General features: G+C 37.8%; 1 protein-coding gene across 2 annotated transcripts; it reads left to right on the forward strand.

The window, feature by feature from the left end:
• Nucleotides 1-306: 306 nt before the first annotated feature.
• On the forward strand, nt 307-18327 carry LRRC72 (leucine rich repeat containing 72). Of its 2 annotated transcripts, XM_036406144.2 has the most exons (9): nt 307-385; nt 1969-2042; nt 5425-5494; nt 7552-7633; nt 8838-8951; nt 13105-13194; nt 15093-15257; nt 16450-16477; nt 17958-18327. In XM_036406144.2, the coding sequence occupies exons 1-9, from the start codon at nt 356-358 to the stop codon at nt 18121-18123; spliced, it is 819 nt and encodes a 272-aa protein (XP_036262037.1). In that variant the 5' UTR covers nt 307-355; the 3' UTR covers nt 18124-18327. The 2 variants fall into 2 exon arrangements, with proteins under 2 accessions (XP_036262037.1, XP_054372198.1); XM_054516223.1 differs by lacking the exon at nt 8838-8951 and having other exon boundaries at nt 309-385.
• Nucleotides 18328-18790: the final 463 nt, after the last annotated feature.

Here is an 18790-nt window from a genome sequence, read left to right on the forward strand (position 1 = left end):
GTCAAGCTGTGATAGAGAAAGAAATAATATCCTCACAAAAAGGGTGATTAGACATTGGAATGAGCTGCCCGGGAAGGTGGTGGAGTCACTGTCCCTGGAGACGTTTAAGGAAAGAGTAGATGTGGCACTCAGTGGCACGATCTAGTTGAGGAGGCGGTGATCAGTCATAGGTTGGACTTGATGATCTCAGAGGTACTTTCTTAAACCGATTCAGTGATTCCAGGTGCGTGCTGGGGGTCCCGGCCCCGAAACCCCACTCCAGCCCGGCCCGGCCGCGTCCGGCCAGCCCGGCCCAGCGCAGCTCTGCCCACGTCTCGCGACCGCGCCTGGCGCCTGCCCACAGCGGGGCTCTAAGATGGCGGCGGTCGACACGGCCGGCGGGCAGGTGAGCGGGCGCGGCCCCTCCTCTCCCCTCGGCCCGCCCTGGCCGCTCCTCTCCCCGCCCGGCCCCGCCCGAACGGAGGCCGGCCCGGCTCGGCCCGGCTCGGCCCGTCGCACCCGCCCGGTCCCAGCGGCCTGGGCCCCGGCCTCTCGCTGTGCTCGGCACCGCCACCGCACCCCGAGGCGAGGCGCGTCCGTCCTCCCACGCGGGGCGGCAGCGAGCGGCTGGGATCCTCCGAGAGAGCCCGGGCAGCCCTCCCTGTCCTTCCCAAGCAGCCAGGGAGCCCGCCTGGGCCCTGCGGGCCCCCCCGCGGCCGCGCGGTGCTGCGGCGCAGAGCCGGGGCTGACAGGGACGGGGCTCCAGGGTGGGGAGAGGATGAGATGTCGCATAACGGAGTGTGCGAAATACCAGTGTTTGAGCACAGCCTTCCTGTGGAACGCTACCCCCGGGTTGGTGCTCTCTGCCGTAGGTGTGCCTTCCCCGTTGTCACGTCGGCCCTTCCCATCGCTGTGTCCCGCAGTGCCGGGGCCCGACATCGGCACACTTGGGGTGTCTCACAGCTGCTTTTCTCCAGAGATCACCTGGTGTTCCATGGGCACATTGTGCACGTGTAGTAACAAAACTATGGCCATTTGTTCAGACCTTTGCCCTTCCCGACATCTGCAGTTGGCAGCTGGCCGTGCCCAGTTCTGGGCAAAAGGCAGGGTCCCACAGGCGCTCTGGGGAACAGGCGGCCTGTGTGTGCCTGGCTGCCTCTGGCCGGAGAGTGCCGCACGTCCCACACATTAGCAAGTTGTTTTGTGTAGGTTTAGCACACCCAGAACACGCTGGAGTGGTTGTGCAGCCAATACAGGCCACTCTCAGCATGCCTGTCAGTGCTTCCAAGCCATTTTGTGCATGTGAAGTTGTATCAGTTTTGTGTTTTAAACAATAGAGGACATAATGATTTTGGGCACAATCGCTCATGTATTAAACCCATTTTTTCTGATATGCATTTTAGTATTTATCAACCACTAGTAAGAGAGATCCATAATTCTTACATTAATGGGTTTTGTTGCTTTTGCAAGTTATGACACCTCAATAATATACTCTGAAAATAAAAATCGTGTCTGCATTTTTCAATGTTAAATGTACAAGCAGAGTTTTCTAGATGCATAGTTTTAAAAGGTCACGTGCATAGTTTTAAAGTAAAGCTGCATAAAATAAAGTTGCAACTATAATGCAAAGTAAGCAGTTTCCTCATTCATCACAAGTACTGGATTAGCTGACCTGAGTGAGAAGCCCATTCTCCAGTAAATATATGTTAATTTCTTGTTCCATGTCTACCATCTATGATTCTCCACAGGAAAAGAAAATTAGTGTAAGTTTAGCCTAATCACCAGAATATTTTTATCAATTTAAAATACAGACTGGAATTTTAATACGTCTCTATCTCTCTTAGATTATGTTACAGTTTTCTGTATTAAGGTGCTGTGATGCATATATTAATTTTGGTTACTTTAAATACTGAGTTCACATATGTTACAATGTATTGACTCCATAGCAATGCAGCATATTATACTGACAAATGTACTGTATACTGTCAGGCAATAGAAAAACAGCTGAAGATTTGTGGCTATAAGAGCAATGTGGATGTCGTGGCATTGTATCTGGCTAGACAGTAAGTAAAATGTTTCTTGCTTTGACTTTTACTAAAAGTAGAGCACGCAGTAAATGGAAATCTCTCACAGTGCTTTCTGTACCAGGAACTCTCTGAACATCATTTATATGTGAAATACCAGTACATCATATTCTTACATAGTCCATACATGTTGTGAATGAAGAAATGGTAAAAGTGCACAGACTCACAGCAGCACCGTGCTCACAGCTAACAGCTTCATCCCTAGATACACAATCTGTCTCCAGCAACCCAGAGTTGCTTGAGGGTCTGTGAATTCACCGAGTTGTACATGAATTTCTGCCATGGGGAGCAGAGGAGTGAGAGCTGATGGGCTGATCTCTGCCTGTTCTAACAGGCACATAAGCTGGGTGGAAGGAGTATCAAGAAGGCAAATGAAAGAACACGGGACCTGCCCAGTCTAGGAACTGCCAAATTTCTGACCTCCCTGAAGAAATGTGTTACTGCAATGGCAAAACTCAGTGGTACCACCCTTGAAATTACCTGCATCTGTACTGCTGAGAACTGAAGGGAGGGCAGGGCAAGATAAAGTGAATACAAGCGCAAGAACACTTCTTTTGGGCAGGCAGTACTGATGAGAGAGCTGATCTCCTCTGAGAGCTTAATGAAGCAGCTTGAGATGTAGGGCAGATGAGGAGAAGATGTACTAAGTGAAGGAAGGCAAACTTTCATGAACCTGTGGGTGATCTAGTTTGATAGAGGTGTGTGCTGTAGTATGAACATGCTGAGAGGCTGCCATAGAGGGATGGATACATGACAGGACATACTTCAAAGTTTTGGGAAAGCGGCTTGGAATTTCTGGCCAGGGCACAATTCCAAGTGTTGCATACCTGTCTGCAGCCTCACAACTGCATCCACTGCTCACATGGTTGATGGCATAAAGAAAAACTAAGATAGTTTAATAATTTAGAGACAAGGTTTTCAAGGTCTCTTGGTCCAATGAGTGAAAAAAAAGTCTTAAGGGATTAAGGGATTTCAGTGTTGTCAAGTCTGTTTTTAGTGGAAATTATATGGTCTTGAAAATCTAAATTTGCTCACTAATATGTTTAAATTCCTTATCATATCTCCTGATTTACATCAAGAAAGTATTTGATGCTTTGTGAGGTAAAACATATAGTTACTGTCAAATTGCTTAAAATGTGCATTTTAGAAAGAAGAAAAAAGATGAAATTTAAGGGAGAAGTTTCAATAATGAGAAAATTACAAGGGGCATATATACATACTTTCTAAACAATACAATTATTATACCACAGATGTTAAGAATTAAGACTGTGTATACAATGTTAATTGGCATATTTTCTGTTTTTAAATGCTTAAATGTGTGCCCTCACTAGCTTTCAAGTATTTTTTTTGGTATAGAATAAAAAGAAATGCTCACATGGCAGATAAATAAGTGATCTGTCTTCCCATTAAACCATTTTGGTAAAGATGATGCAAGATGGATTCTTTTATGATTGGATAGAAATGAACTCCTTTTATTCTATATCAGTTTATATAAACTTGAACCCCAGCCAAGCTCAGTATCAGATCATGCCTCCTTTAGTGTTAGTTTGGCATATTTTTCTGATAGCTGAAATAAGAAAATGGAAAAAAATTAAAGTCAATCAAATAAGAGGGAATGAGTTTTTATTTTTAAACCACTACTATGAAAGGAACATGAAACAATGCATTTTGGACACTGAAAGCTGTCATCCCAGGAAAACTGATTAACTTAGCAGTAGGTAGAAAAAGAGTGCTGCAGGCCAAAAAGGATCAGTTTATAGAAGACATACAAAGTCTGGGAGGCATGTAGAAAAGGACAGGCTCTTTTAAAATGTTTGAGGAATTAAGCTCTACCTGGGGCAAATTAAATGCCTTAATATAAAAAAAAAAAAAAAAAAAAGGAGCAAAGCAGTAAACCAAAACCAAAAAGCCAACAGATTGAGGCTTGGAGATAGTGAAGATGAGGCTGTTACTAGACAGGGAGTAAAGCCAATTAAATGTAAAGCTGTAATCTAGTTATAGAGTGGCAGTGACCAAGAATATAAGAATTTTATATAAGAAATTTTGCCTTTGCTACCTGAAATGTAGTTCAGGGATGCACAGGAGAATTAAATAGGAGCTCTTTAGGAGCTCTGCATGTCCTGTCAACAGCCATCTGCTTGTCCCTGCTACTTGCAATAATGTCTTTTTCTGTTACTTGTGGCAGTAGACTCATTAAGTATGTATTTGCAGAGTTAGTTTCTATGGCTTATCTGAGGAAGCCAAAGAAACAGTTTAAAGTAGCAACATGAGAGGATAATCTGATTTTCAGTAATACAAGGGACTAAAAGTATAGTGCCTCAACTTTGTAGAGTTTGCTCTTGACAGACTTTTCATTTGCAAAAGCAAGATGAGAAAAGGCATCCACCCTCCCTTTGTCTGTACCTGGAGGGTGTGTTGGAAAAAAAACAACCCAACAAGTAAAAAGACAGCACAGAAAGATAGAGACCAGACTTCACAGTTGGAAAACAGACATGCCTTTAGACTGATAATATGAGGTTAATTTTTATCAGTCCTGTTACCTTCTGAAACACTGGCCTTCATCTTGCAACACATTAAAATCCACAAGAAAATTTTTATTATGGCAATTAAAAATTGTCAGGTAAAAGTAATCTATAATTTTTCTAGTGGAAATTAAGAACATTTATTTATAGCAATGAAAATAAAGAAGAGCAGTTAGTTAAAATCACTCGGCAGCTCACTAATATTTTCTGGTCAGTAAGTAATTTTTTATTTATAGTACACTAGCAAGCTCAAAGTGCTAGATACACAATGGAACATAAAACCATACTAGCACATGGGAGATCATTTCAGCCTCAGTGGATGTACTAAGTTTCTATGAGAATAGGACAGGAATGGAAAAAAGGCAAAATTTCACAATATACACTAATATGAAAAATAATAAAAAATGCACATTGATGTGCTTGATGTCTGTCTCCTGTGGCTGGACAATCCCCACTGCACCTTCAAAGCAGCTTTGCTTTTAGCTTCATGTCCCCAGGGTGCCAAACTTCTCCTCCTGTGTTCTGAGCAGGATTTCTACAAAGTGCAAAGTACATGTGACTCAGACTCATAACTCATGCTGTTATGGAAAAGCAATTAATGTATCACTTATTTTGTTCCTGTTTCTTTACTACCTGCTGCCTTGTTATGTTTGCAGGTGTGCAGAGAGCTTACACTGGCTCTGCCACCTTCTCTTTGTGTCTTTCTGTACTACACATTCCAAGGAAGTGTGCCTTTCTGGTTCTTGTCTAATATTATTTATGGAAAATAAAATATTTATCAAATTAGTAAGCACTATTAACATTAAGAAATTTGTTCCTCTTTTTTTTTCTCCCATCAGAGGTCTAAGAAGTATCCCAAGTCTATCACAGTTTCGCAGATTAAGGTATTTGTGGATTAACAACAATAAGGTAATTGGATATTCCTTTAAAGAGCAGAACAATGCATCTATACTCCCTGATTATTATTTTGTGGTCTTTTCTAGCATAAAGTATTATATCTATTGTCAAACAAATAGATTCTTTTCAATTGCCAGGCTAATTTAACTGTCAAATATAACAGATTTGAAGAAAACTCTATTTGACATTACAGAGCTAATATATTTTCCTTTAGATTCACATTAGATTTATAAATTTTATTTAAGGAGCTGAGGTTTTGTGCTAATTCCTGAGCTCCCAGTGTAATTAGAGGGGACAGTTCTTGGAACAGACTGAGGGGTGATGTGGCTGTAGGACAGGAGTGGATTGCAGGAAAGGCATGACTCTTCTTTTATATTCTGGCAGACATGCATAGTTTATTCTAGCAGGCTGGTGGTCAAGGTGAGGCTCCTTTTTGATGTCATGCACATGAGAGTGACATAAAACTTATTTCACTCTCATTTCACATGAGAGTGAAATGAGCTTCTCCCTGTGCACAGGAAGCAGCACTGCAGTTCTAGGGATGACAGGGTATGAATATTTTACTGTACAGTAGTTTACATGACTTCCACAGTGAGCCCAAATTCTTCCATCTCCAGAATTGCTTAGTCAGGTAAATAAGTAGATCTGTGAGCAGCAGAAAAAATAAATTTGCATTCCCTGTCACTTCAGAGCACGTGTATATCTGCTGCCCCAGGCTAGCATCAGTTGTATGGCATCTTATGTCCAATTCATCAAAAGATCTCTAACTATTTTTGAAAAGAGCAAATGCATAGATATATTAAAATGTTTAACTAAAATCACAGGTATAATAGGGCTTTTCCTTGTATAGCGAAAGGACATTAAAGAAGAAGAAGAAATGGCCTGATGACTAAGCTGAACTGATCTTGCTGATCAAAAAAGAGAAATAAATTGGAGTTTTCCACAACTCTCACTTTTCTTACCTAAGCAGTAACAAAGAACATTCTTTTGTTGTTCTATATAACTTATGTGGCGAAGTCACTCAGTGGCTTTTCATAGGAGAAGTCTTACTGAAATGCCTCAATAGGAGCAGCATATTTTTCTGTACTTAATGGTTTTATCAGAAAAAAAGCAAACTTCCAATGATTCTGAAAACAAAACTTGCCAAAGATAGGGAAAACCATTCCATTTCCACAAGGGAGTGGAAAAACTTCTGTCTTGTGCTCTTCCTTCCAGCTTTTAGGTACTGTTAATACACAGAGCAAAACACATTTATTTCAGAGTCAGTGGCAAAATTCAAGGACTGAAATAATACCTTTCCTGACAAACTGCTTTTTGTCACAGAATTCACAGAGTGAGGAATAAAATTCTGTTTGTTGTTCTTGCATTTAAACTGTAAGATAAAAACTTCAGCACCATTAGTATTCCCATTTCTCAGTGATTATAAAGGTCAGCTTGCTGTCCCACTGCAGATACTTTACCTTGCACTGGAGTCAAAAGTGTATTGGAATTGAGCTATTCCAAACAAGGAATATTCCATAGGAACTGAAGATAACTCTTTATTTGGAATACACCCATATTCATACTGATTTTTTATTCTGTAACTCTAATTGATTCTCTAAGTATGATTAGATGACATTTCTGATGAATAAGAACCATTTTGCGCTCTTTGAGCTTGCTGGTGAAAAGCAATTTAAAAACAAGATTATTCAAATGACATATTTCAGGAATATTCTTAAACCAATGTAGAATTATTATGCTCTACAAGGGTCTTTTAACAATAAAAATGATTTCAAATATGAATAGAAGGAGAGAAAATGTGGAGACCAGTCATTTAAAGAAATCTCTTTCCAAATACAGATGTTAAATGTGTAGTTCAAAAAATTAGGTAAGGCTCTACTGCTTATATTTGATTTGTAATTAGTACTTCTAATGAAGGTTCAGTTGTCAAGAGAATCCTTAAACCAAGAGTCTTAAACAGAAATATAAGGAACTACCTGTGGTTAAACAGTTTTCCAGAGGCCATGTTTATAATTCTCCAGCACCACATTCAGAGTGACATATAACAGTTTGCCTAACTCTAATTTCAGATCGAAGATTTAACCTTCTTAATCAAAAACTATTACTTGACTGAGCTCTATCTCAACAATAACAAGCTGACAGATATATCAGGTACCAGTCTTCCATTTTTAAGTTGTTGAGCAGAGGCCTACACTTTCTTTTTTCTGTATTGGCATTCAAATTTATAAAACTGGATTACAGCAAGTAACTTAATGGTTGAAAGATCCTATGTATTAACACATATTAATTATTCGATATTTAATTTTTCCAACATACTTGAGTGACAATAAGGTGATGTATTTATTCTGGTTTAAGGGATGAAATGTCATTCACTTTATGTCAGGCAATTGTGAAATTTTTTTGATCTTACATGATCATATTTAATATTGAGAATTTATAACCTGAAGTATTTTGCAAAGTTACTGCCAACCTTGGTTTATTTTAAAAATGCATCTGTCTTATACTTCTATTTTAGTTTTGCTTGTCCTTGTAGATTAAAATGGCTTTACCAGACTTGTAAATTTGTGAATGAACAGGCCAAAGCATAATACATTTCTAAATATTTTAGACATTTTAAATTTTTTTTTCTGTCCCTGTTAAATGCTGGATGAGAAATGATGTTGATTTGTTTCTGTGAGATTTCAAGCAAACTTTATCTTTGAAAGACATAAACATAGATACAAGAGACAATACAGATGATATCAAAATATGGATAAACAGAAGGGTATCATTAGTAGAGAAAGAAAATACTGTCTATGATTTGGAAAATGAGATATCTAATCTTGATGTGTGAGGATGTGAACACAGTCTGGGTCAAAACAATATTTTGTAATAGTTTTTTAATTCATCAATAATTACTTGAAACAGAATTATTTTCTAAGGAATGCACTATTTACTACTTGTAAGACAAAGGTAGGATTAGGCATATACTGTTCTTTGTCAGGCAAAGGTAATATTAGGTCATGGTAGAAGAAAGTGAGTTAAGCAAAGATTACAGGGATACAGGAGGAATGAAGGGAGGTAGAAGAGAGGTTGCAATTGAGGCTGATTTGTTGATACAAGGGTGATGTGGACAAATGGAAAAAATTGGAATGAAAAAAAGATAGGCATGTGCTTAAAGGATGTGACTAGAAAGGTGAAAAGGATATTGAAATATCTTTAATTTATTGCTTAATTAACATCTCATGCAATGTGTTACTAAAAGACAGGCATACATAAATAACTAATACCAAATTCAGTGTACAGCATAGCAAAATAATGTTCTAATAAAGGCAGCTATGGTGAGAATGATTAATTATTTTTCATTTTATTTCAGGTGCTCTGAAACACCTATGTTCCTTACAGATTCTGTTTCTTCACAACAACGAGTTAAAAAAACTTGGCAAAACAGTGAAGGAATTGAAAGGAATGATAAGCTTGCAGACTCTAAGTAATACCTTATTTTTATTTTGCAGAACAGCAAGTAGTAGCTTTTTAGTTTCTTATCGGGATGTTTCTTGTCTATTTCCACATCATTTGCCAATAGCTTTTGAAGCTAATTAGCAATTTCAGCCAAGTTTGACAGAAGAAAGAGATCTCTAAGACATGAAAATTCCACAAAGAGTACCTCAACTGAGGAACAACTGCTAAGTGAGTTCAGAAGTTAACTTTTTGGCTGCTGGCTGCCAGTAGCTTGGATGATGTCTAAGCAGTTTACAGCTGCCTCTCTGTAATGGAACACAGGAGTAGGGTGAGATTATCATAGAGGAGAAAGGAGTTGAAAAATGGGTGTTAGCTGCTGTTGAGACTGAGTGATAGCTTATAGAGCCCAAATTCCTGCCTCTTTAATTGTCTTGCTTATAGAACTTCCTTTCTGCATCTTTTTGGCAGACTGGATTTCTTGAGTCTAAGAATAAATGTACTTTAGGTATTATTCATAACAATGTCTGTTAAGGAGCATACTTTCTGATACACTGGCTGAAAATGAAAATTGCACCATCTCTGAAATTTCAAATGAAGTTATACAAGACAATGTCGGTGCCACTAAGTTACAATATAAGAAGGTAGGATTATATGCTATTAAGGTGTTGAAAATGAAAATATAAGCAGTGTTTTTCCGTGATTCTTAAAGGAATGTCAACATAGGTCATGCCAAAAGCTCAGTACTTGGAGAAGACAGTAAACAAGTTTTGTGCCTTGGTGACATGGTTAAGGAGGGGAATGTCAGAATGTCACCAGGCCATAACACCTCCTTAAGCATTCAGAAAACTGAATGTGTGATTGTGGGAAAGGAAAATATGAATGAAAAATTAAAGTTTTAATTGAACTTGACCCTGAACTGAAACTAATAAAAACAAATCAAGTGTTTAGGAAGACAACATGCCAGCCAAACTATTGAAATTCTTGTCATTATATACAAGATAGAAAAATGAGTCCATTTAAGGATGCAGTTGTTTGAAGTGATTAGGCAGCGTCTGGAGAGACATCCTATGTATGAATGGTGCAGTCACTTGAATTTAATGTTAGCTCTACAAGTTAATAAGGAGCTTCAACAAACACAGGAAGTTTGTTGTACTTGTTGCAACCATCTGTGGGAAATACAGAGCAGATAGTTAAAGTGCTGCTGAGTTATTATAAATGGCAGTTACAAAGGGACAGTGAAAATTGTATGCAAATTGGACCAGCCACCACCACAGAAAAGGAAGTGTTTGAAAGAACAATCAAACAATATATATAATATACTGATCTACCCTAATTTAAAAAAAAATGTTGTTTAGTTCAAATATTTGTACAAGAATAAACAGTAATCAATGGGAGAAACTTAACAACCTTAATAATCATAACTTTAAAGTCATTCCTTCATGACCTGTGCAGTCATGAAAAAAACTGTCAACACGTTTGCTTCAAGGGGATTTTGTAATAATGAATTCTCAAATTAACAGGTCTCTACTGGGTTAATAAAATGCTCTGTCATATTTGAAGTAAATTAAATCAGTAAATGAACAAAATAAATTCTAAAAGTCATATCCTATATATTGTATTACTATATAATTTATCTGCCTTCTTGCAATATTAATAAATATTGAATGCGTGCAGAATTTGCACTGTGTAGCTTTGCAAAGGGCTGTGCCCATAACTCACTTTTATAAAACAAAACCAGTGAGACTTCTCACTGTTATGAGGTAGATCTTTTTTATTGCTAATCTGATTTAAAGAAAAAAAGTCACTTGCTAACCCTCATTAGAGCTTCTGGATGCTTAACAACATTTTATTATTTGGTAGCTCTTGGGGACAATAGAACTATTAAAACACACTATTATTGTTTGCTTCAGGAGTAGCATCCAGCTGCCAAAATGTTGCATTTCTCTTCCTGAAGGCTCTCTTGTGATTTTAGCCACTGCCCTGCACTGGATATGTAGCATAACAACCATCCTTCATCAGGTGTCTAGGGAAGACACTCAGCTTCAAAAGATTTACTGCACGTGCTGCCTACAACTGCAGCCTTTTGGGAGATTCAGAGTGCTGCTTTATGGGCTCACCCTGTGCTCACATCTCCCTTTTGGAATCCAAGATTTTTGTTACGTACTCTGTAAATTGACTCAACTGATTTATTGTCCACAGCTGATAACATCCTGCTGCTAGACCTCAGAAAACTCTCTTGTTCACTATGTTTCTGCCCCATGTGGCAGAGGCACACTGTTTTCCTACACTCCAAATAGAGAAAACAGACAAAACTGTGGAGGAAGAAGGCATTATCCTAATTTGTACAACTAAAATTGCATGACCTTGACAAGAAAGTAGATAGCTCAGCCAGAAATTGATCCCAGATGTTTTGTAAAACAAAACCATCTTGATCTGTACAAGGGTTGAATTTATTGTAAAAATGAGGAGTAGAAAAGTGCACATTCCCTAAAACAAACCTACAAATCAGTGTTGTTGAGCAGGGACATAATCCAAGCAGCATCCAGATTCACAAGTTTAATATGAGACTGTTTTGTGCCTTGGAAAATATTCTCTTGAATCTTTATTCTATTCCACTACCAAACATACCTGCTTTTAGAGATCTTTCTGAAACATTTTTCTCTTTGGAGTGCTATAGTATATTTTCTCGACTCAAGAATAGATTTATCAGATGCATACATAATATTCTTTCTGATTAACACTTTCTAGGAAAAGAAATTCATTCTGCTAAAATAGAACTTTCTTTTGCTGCCACCTCATGGGTGTTTTACTAACTTTAAGTACAGCATTTTTAAAAATATGTAAAAGAATTAAAATAAAAAGTTCTCCTCTGAATACATGAACAGGTGTTTTCTATGAAGGAGAGGACAAATGCTCATTCCAGCCTTGTTGCATCTTCAAAATATCTGCTAAATCCCATCAAGCACTGAGCCCCCTCAGCAGTCCTGAAGAACATGAAATTACATCTTGTAGATTACAAATCTGAGTGGAATATTTTCTGACTTTTTTCTTCTACTATCTCTTACTACCATCTTCCTCTCCCTAACTGCTAAATGACATATTTTTTTACCCTAGAGCAAGTATTAGCCACAGCCTCTCCTCAGAAAGAGAAAAACAGATGACTGCAGACTGTAGCAGTAGTTGTAAAGATGATTAATTTAAGATTTTTTACCCTGCTCTCATGTCACCGTGACAGCCTACTGATTATTTTTACTGTCTTAGAAGAACAGCATTTGTATAAGGAGATAAAAAGCATTATAATGTTTTTTATTTAGAAAAGAGGTCCCACCCTACAACTGCTTGTTTATTAGCTCATCTGTGAATGAGCAAGTTTCTGTTTTAATCAGCCTGAGATATCACTATCACTAAACAAACTGGCAGTGAGCTAGGCTCATGTTCCACACCTGGCCAAGCAGCAGCACAGGGTTGATACCTGTCTCTGTGTTGCAGAGGTTTGGTTAGAGAGGTAACCTGAACCTGAACATAAACATTTTAGCCAAGTTGCTAATGAGCTTTTGGAGCTTGGTATCTCCAGTGTCGAGGAATGCAACTGGAACCCAGGTTCTTAGGAATTTAGGCCCTCTGAAACATTCTCTTATGTTTCTTGAGTTTTCAAACTCATCATCTGTCAAAATATCAGAAGGCTGTGTATTTGCATTTTATATTGTATCTGTGGGATACAGCCTCTTATCAGCTCTGATAAAGTCTTAGGTGTCCTAAAGCTCATCTGATATTAAAAACTCCATCATCCTACAAATTTTGTGTCTTACATTTAAGCTGTCACACATAAAAGACCCTTGTTATTTAAAATAGGGATTACCTAACACTACATAAGAAAATCAAAGGCAAACACATCAGTGCTTTTTGCTATAAAGGTTTGGAGTACATGATGACACCTTTACTCAGATCTTGCCTGTGGTATTTTGCATACTCTGCAGTAAGTCAGTTCCTGCAGTCCATGTTTAGATGAGTAATTTCACATGTGTAAAGTGTTTATGCAGCCTAAGAACAATTTGAATTTGATATTTTGTACAAAATCTTTGGCTCCTAGTGACCTTTAATTTTCCTGCCTTGCAAAGTTGTTGTTTTGCTGGGTTTGCTTTTTTGTGATATTGGGGCTTTTTTCTGTGTATGTTTTGCAGACCTATTCCATAACCCTCTGGAGTATGATCCAGACTACCGGCTTTATGTGATATACTTCCTTCCTTCAGTTCAGCTCCTTGACAGGAAGTGTAAGGATTGCTTTCCTCTCTCACAAAGCACTGTCAGTGTCTTTTGGTTCTAACCAGTTTGGAAACATAGGTGAAATTATCCTATCTGTTGTTTTACATGCATTTGTTGATAGAGAAAGAGAACTAATGAACCAGATACCTTTTTATTGTTAAGATTTATCAAGAAAAAAGAGTTTGCATGGCATAAACACTGTCAAATATTTTTGATTTCTTTTTATATTATGTTGGTTTTTTCTTGTAGCTTTGTCTATTTGAGTAAAGATAAAAACGTGCTTAGAAATGTGTACCTATCTCTGTGCATTCACTGGTATATTCACATGGGTGAGTGTGCTTGCTTAGGTTTGTACATGTTTCTGTACAATTTAAGTACATATATGCACATTTCTTGATAAGGTAAATGCAGAACAAGCTTTCAAATATAATAAATATCCACAAGTTATCAAGAGATCTTTCACAGCTTGTCTACTGAAAATTCTACAGAAAATAAATTTCTTAAGAATAGCCAGATATCACATCAGTGAATCCATAAACATGCCACAATGTACCCAGAAAATCACCTTTGGTGATTTTTATCTCTGGTATAAGGAGAACTGTGTGACTGACAGGACTGAAAATTACTGGAGAGCACTGAGAAAGTAGCTGATTCCTACCTCAGCTCTGTAAGAAAGTAGTGAGGAAAATCCAGCACCTTGAAAAAGGACTGAGCAAGCAGGTGCAGGACATCTGCAGGTGCTGAGAAGCTGTGCAGCTGTTGTGTAGGAGAGCTGGTGGATGGGCCTCAGCAGGTGCCAGGGGCTGATGAGGAGTTGCTGGATCTGACCAGGTGCCCATTTGCTCACACAGTCATTCTGCACAGGTACCTCCACTCTCCTGAGCACTTGCTCTTGTGTTACACTTGTGCTTAGCACATCTGCCAGGCTGCTACTAAAATATCACTTTTTGACTGGGGAGTGATGACTGAAGCTTAATGTGCTGAAAAATACGTGTTGCATTTACATGTCTAGAAACACTTCCTTAAACTTCCTGGACTTCATCTCCTAACTACAGTTCTACTGTAATCAGTCCTGGATTAAGACTTGAGGCAGTAATTTGTATCAAACTGTATCCTGGACTTTCTATTTAGTGAAATATTTCTCTAAAACATTACAAAGCTTCTTCACCATCTGTAGAACATTACCAGTATAGTCCTGGCTGTCTCCTTCACACAACACATGCGCTCATGTTCCACTACTTTCAGGCATGACTACTGCAGTTCCTTCCTAATTGGTCCCCTAGACACCATGACTCCAAAACTTCCCTGAACTGAAAATGCTTCTGCCAGTTACTTGTTCTAAAAGTTTAGCTGACTTCTGTTCCATAGCTGAAATACTAGATTAGTATAAGGTTCATAAAATTAAGCCACCATCCCCAATTTGATTTAAGAGCCTCAAACCATTTGTTTAAAAATTAAAGTTATTTCTCCTAAAGTGGAAAACAGGAAAAACTTAAACTTTTCTTCTGACTGCACTCCTAGGGTTTTCTCTGTAATTGACCAATGGGAATTGAACTGGTCTTAAACCAAGACTTGTTTTTGCTATTCATAAATACACTTCCAAATCTTTACTTACTTCTGCAGGAGATCTCATTTATGCAGCACAAAAAATCTTGCTTTCTAGCATCTTCATTTAAAATTTCAGATCCTACTGCACTCAGAAGAAAATACTTTACTGTATAGGGCTTCACCCTAAAGCCTTAGAAAGTATCACTCCATGTTCCCATTTTTAATTGCCATGAAATTGTGTAATTAATATTATTATTGTTGTTAAAAAAACTGCACAGAAAATTTATGAATCACCTTTTGTATGCTGCCTTTTCAACTGATAGAAATAAAATTAATTTTTTTATATCCCTTTTAACAGTAGTTACACAAAAAGAAAGGGAGTCAGCACTTAATCTCTATAACCCCAAAAGGGCTTGGGTGATGCAGTCAGTAGCTTTTGGGAAGAGAGCAGACACATCCCTGGGGACTACGGTGGGATCTGGCAGATGCACTCAACCAGCCAGAAGACCAATAATGGCCTCAGGTATTTATAATGCTCGAAGGAAGGCATACATTTTTAGGTCATTTGAATTAGAAATGTTCTTTTTCATTATCTGATAAAACATTATTGCTTTTAGTATATAAATGCATCAAGAACTCAGCTTCATAAAGTAAGTAGTCGTGGCAGCAGCAGGCAACAATGAATCCTTCTACTGAGAGTATTGTGGCAGATAAATTCTAGTCACTACCCTGTAGTTACAGAATTGTCCTTAAAGATAACTGAAAACTTTTTGTCAGTAAGAGTCTTATGTTTAGTTTTACTTCTATTTAAAACATCTCAATCAACTTCTGACTCCCAGTGCTCAGCATCATAGAGTTTTGATGCCCTCTAGTGCTTTTACAAGATAATCTCCTGAAGAAAATATTTTCTTCTAGTGTTCTAAATTTTATGTATCTGGTTTTGTAAGCAGATTCCTCTTTATGCTTTTCAAGCTGGGAATATTTTAATGATGTCTTACAACAGCATATAATTCAATTTATAGAGTTCTTAAACCATTCAGATCTTGAAGGCAGCATGATCCTGGCACAAGAAAGCAGGTGAATACCAGCTGGAACCATGAGACTTGTATCACAATCCAGAACTCCAGAACTAACTTTGAAATCCCACACAACCTTGTCAGCTTTTGATGTTTTAAAGATAAAACCCCACCATTGTGCATAGATAAGTGAAATTGTAGCACTTTAATCGTGCAGATGAAAGTTTAGAAAGTAATCAAATACCTGCAAGTTTTTTTTAATGTATATATCACAATAGTAAAACTGAAAGCAGTGTATTTAACAATGATTTTGAAGAGGTTGGGGAAAAGAGGATAGTTTAAGCATATTTAATAATTTGTTTTGCTGATGATTATCAAAGCAGGCAGACAGCTGTCTTTATCTCTACCCTGCAATCTTACGCATCTACAGCGGCCTCATTTTCTGTGAAAGAAAAAAAAGCCTGGATGTGTATGTCTACAGGAAATAAAATACAAAAAACTTAAAACTACCTACACTTAAAACCCAGCAAATACTTGCTTCCATATTATTTTAATAAAATATTATCTTAAAAATTTCAAATCATGTGCTAGTTTTCAATTAATTTGAACAAGCAATTTAGGATCAGGATAGCAATCAATTCTCAGCTACTCAAATTGCTGTACAGCCATTAACATCATAATTTGAACTTTCTCTTATAGGTCAAGAATTTGGAAATAACACTAATAGGTAAGTAATGTTTCTTCTTCCTTTTGCATCTCTGAAGCATTTAAGTTGCTCTTCCTATGCCTAAAAACACCCTAACTAGAGAAAATGTATAGTAAAAATAAGCATTTGAAACAGTTTCAGGTCTTTGTATTCAATATAGATGCAACTGTACACTAGGTTTGTTGTCTAAAATTTAGTATTGAAAGGTATTCCACATTTGGAAATGGGTACATAAAAATGCCATTTATTTGTAAGATCAAACACTGATCACTAGAAAAAGCATGCTCAAAGTATTAGAGCATCAGAATAGCTGTTCTATATTATGTCTCAGAAAATGTTTTCCTGACTGGCTGTTCAGAAACACACTCTCTGGAAAATATTGTGACTTGTAGAATGAAATTGTTTTATTCTGTATGTGATGTTAATTTTATTCTGTTCAGTTTCAAAATCATAGAAATAAATGTAAAAGTTTTATCTCTGTGTCTGGATTGAGACAGGAGAAAAGTTGCATTTTAACGTGATGACAGTTTAGATGCAAACTTTGTAAGAGCAGATTTAGGTATCAAAGAGCAAACTTTAGGTATCAGGCTTGGCTTTACTTTCTAGCTTTACATATGAGAAGATTTGAAAAAGGCATTGAAGGAAATAACAAGAGCCTACATATAATATCCTTTAACAGTACTCTGAGCACAGCTCTTTAAAAATCAAGTTATTTCTGTTGAACAATTAAGTCTTACCTGCCTTCAGTGCAGTAGGCTGTCCTCATTGCTAGAATGGATGTACAGCTGCCTGGAGTAATTTGTGGAAATGCTGAGGCTTTGCAAGGTGTCTTTTCATGACAAAGTTCATGACACTCAGTGGAGACAGTCCTGTGGCTTCTACGAGGTGTGTTAGTACAGGGACATCTTTAAGAAATAAGTTCTTGTAAGACAAAGTTTTAACATTGTATGTGAGTCGGAAGGTTTTAGTTCCTTGTCAGTGCTGCTCTGATGGTGTGAATCTGCTGCTTTTCTCTCCCAGACAGCAGCTGTGGCAGGATATACGAACACAAGCTCACAGTGATCTGGATTCAGAGCTTGGAGAATGGATATTTGCCTGTGGGCTAGTTAAGAATCCACAGTGAAATAAATGTGCATTTCCAGTAATGGGTACCAAATCACTTCAATCATGTCCATTGAATCAGAGCATTAAAAGTATATAATTACAACTTTTGGGGGGGAAAAATTGAAAACAAAGAAACATTTTTAAGTCTACTATAAATGCTTTTTAAATAATTTATATATGATTTCTTCAAATAGAATCTCATGACTCCAACCTTTTTTCATTTTGTTCTGCTTTCTTAAATTTGGTAGAAGAAAACCTTCTGAAAATTTAAAATTTTTAAATCCTCCCTCTTTAGTATCATCATGACTGCTACTTTCATTTTCCAGAGGGTGTGTCTTGTGAATTAGTTCTGAAGTGGTTTGGAAATGTTCAGGGGATGGACTTTTTCTTTTTGCAGAGTACCATTTGAGGACCCTGAAGATGCAGTTTTAGTGCGGGCAATGACAAGATCTCTAATGGAATTTTCCTCTGTGGACTGGAACAAAGTAGCCACCTGTCAAGAAAGGCGGCTTGAAAACAAAGCAGAAGAGCCCCTTGAGAAGCTGACAGTCCAGTTCAGATGAAAAAAACCCTATTTTTCTCTCTAATGTTAACCCCATAAGTAGGTTAACATAAAGCAAGTACACAACAACACACATCGAATTAAATGAAATTACAGAAAAAAATGATAGTGTAACATTTATCACATGTTGTATAGAGAGTGAAGAAATTAAGAAAACAAATGATAAAAAGTGGCAATGTTATAATAAAAGTTGCTTGAAATGGAATCCTTACCATAATTTTGTTATCCAAAAGTACTAAACTGCACACTTAATTTTTAGGAAACTAAGGATAAATACTTTTATTTCTTATAATACACTTCCTCACATATTTCTCCTTCCATTCTGTCAAGGCTTAAAGTCAATAATGATTTCTAAACATTTCAAAGCCGTTCTTTGAGGCTGTAGCTTGTCTGCTGAGTTCCTTCCTTCTCTCCTAAGTTAGCCCAGAGCCACAGGACAGTCTATGTTGGCAGGGCTCTCTGGAGCTTATCTAGTCCAGCTTTCCTGCTGGAAGCAGGGTGGAGATGAGGTTGTCTGGTGGGGAATCAAAGATTTCCAGTGAGCAAGGCACCACCACTGGGAGAATGAAAGCAGGATTAGTGCTGGGGATTTAGCACACTTCCAAAACCCTGACTCTTTTGCCCTGAAGGGATGGATTTCAGAGAATCCTTGAAGAGCAACACACCCC

This window comes from Molothrus ater, chromosome 1 (assembly GCF_012460135.2).
Source record: "Molothrus ater isolate BHLD 08-10-18 breed brown headed cowbird chromosome 1, BPBGC_Mater_1.1, whole genome shotgun sequence".
Lineage (NCBI taxonomy): Eukaryota > Metazoa > Chordata > Aves > Passeriformes > Icteridae > Molothrus > Molothrus ater.

Coding starts and splice junctions, on each gene's coding strand:
- LRRC72 (XM_036406144.2), top strand. CDS start 356: ATGGCGGCGGTCGACACGGCCGGCGGGCAG. Junction 8,952..13,104: donor GATAAGCTTGCAGACTCTAA/GTAATACCTTAT, acceptor TATGTTTTGCAG/ACCTATTCCATAACCCTCTG. Junction 15,258..16,449: donor AAGACCAATAATGGCCTCAG/GTATTTATAATG, acceptor TTTCTCTTATAG/GTCAAGAATTTGGAAATAAC.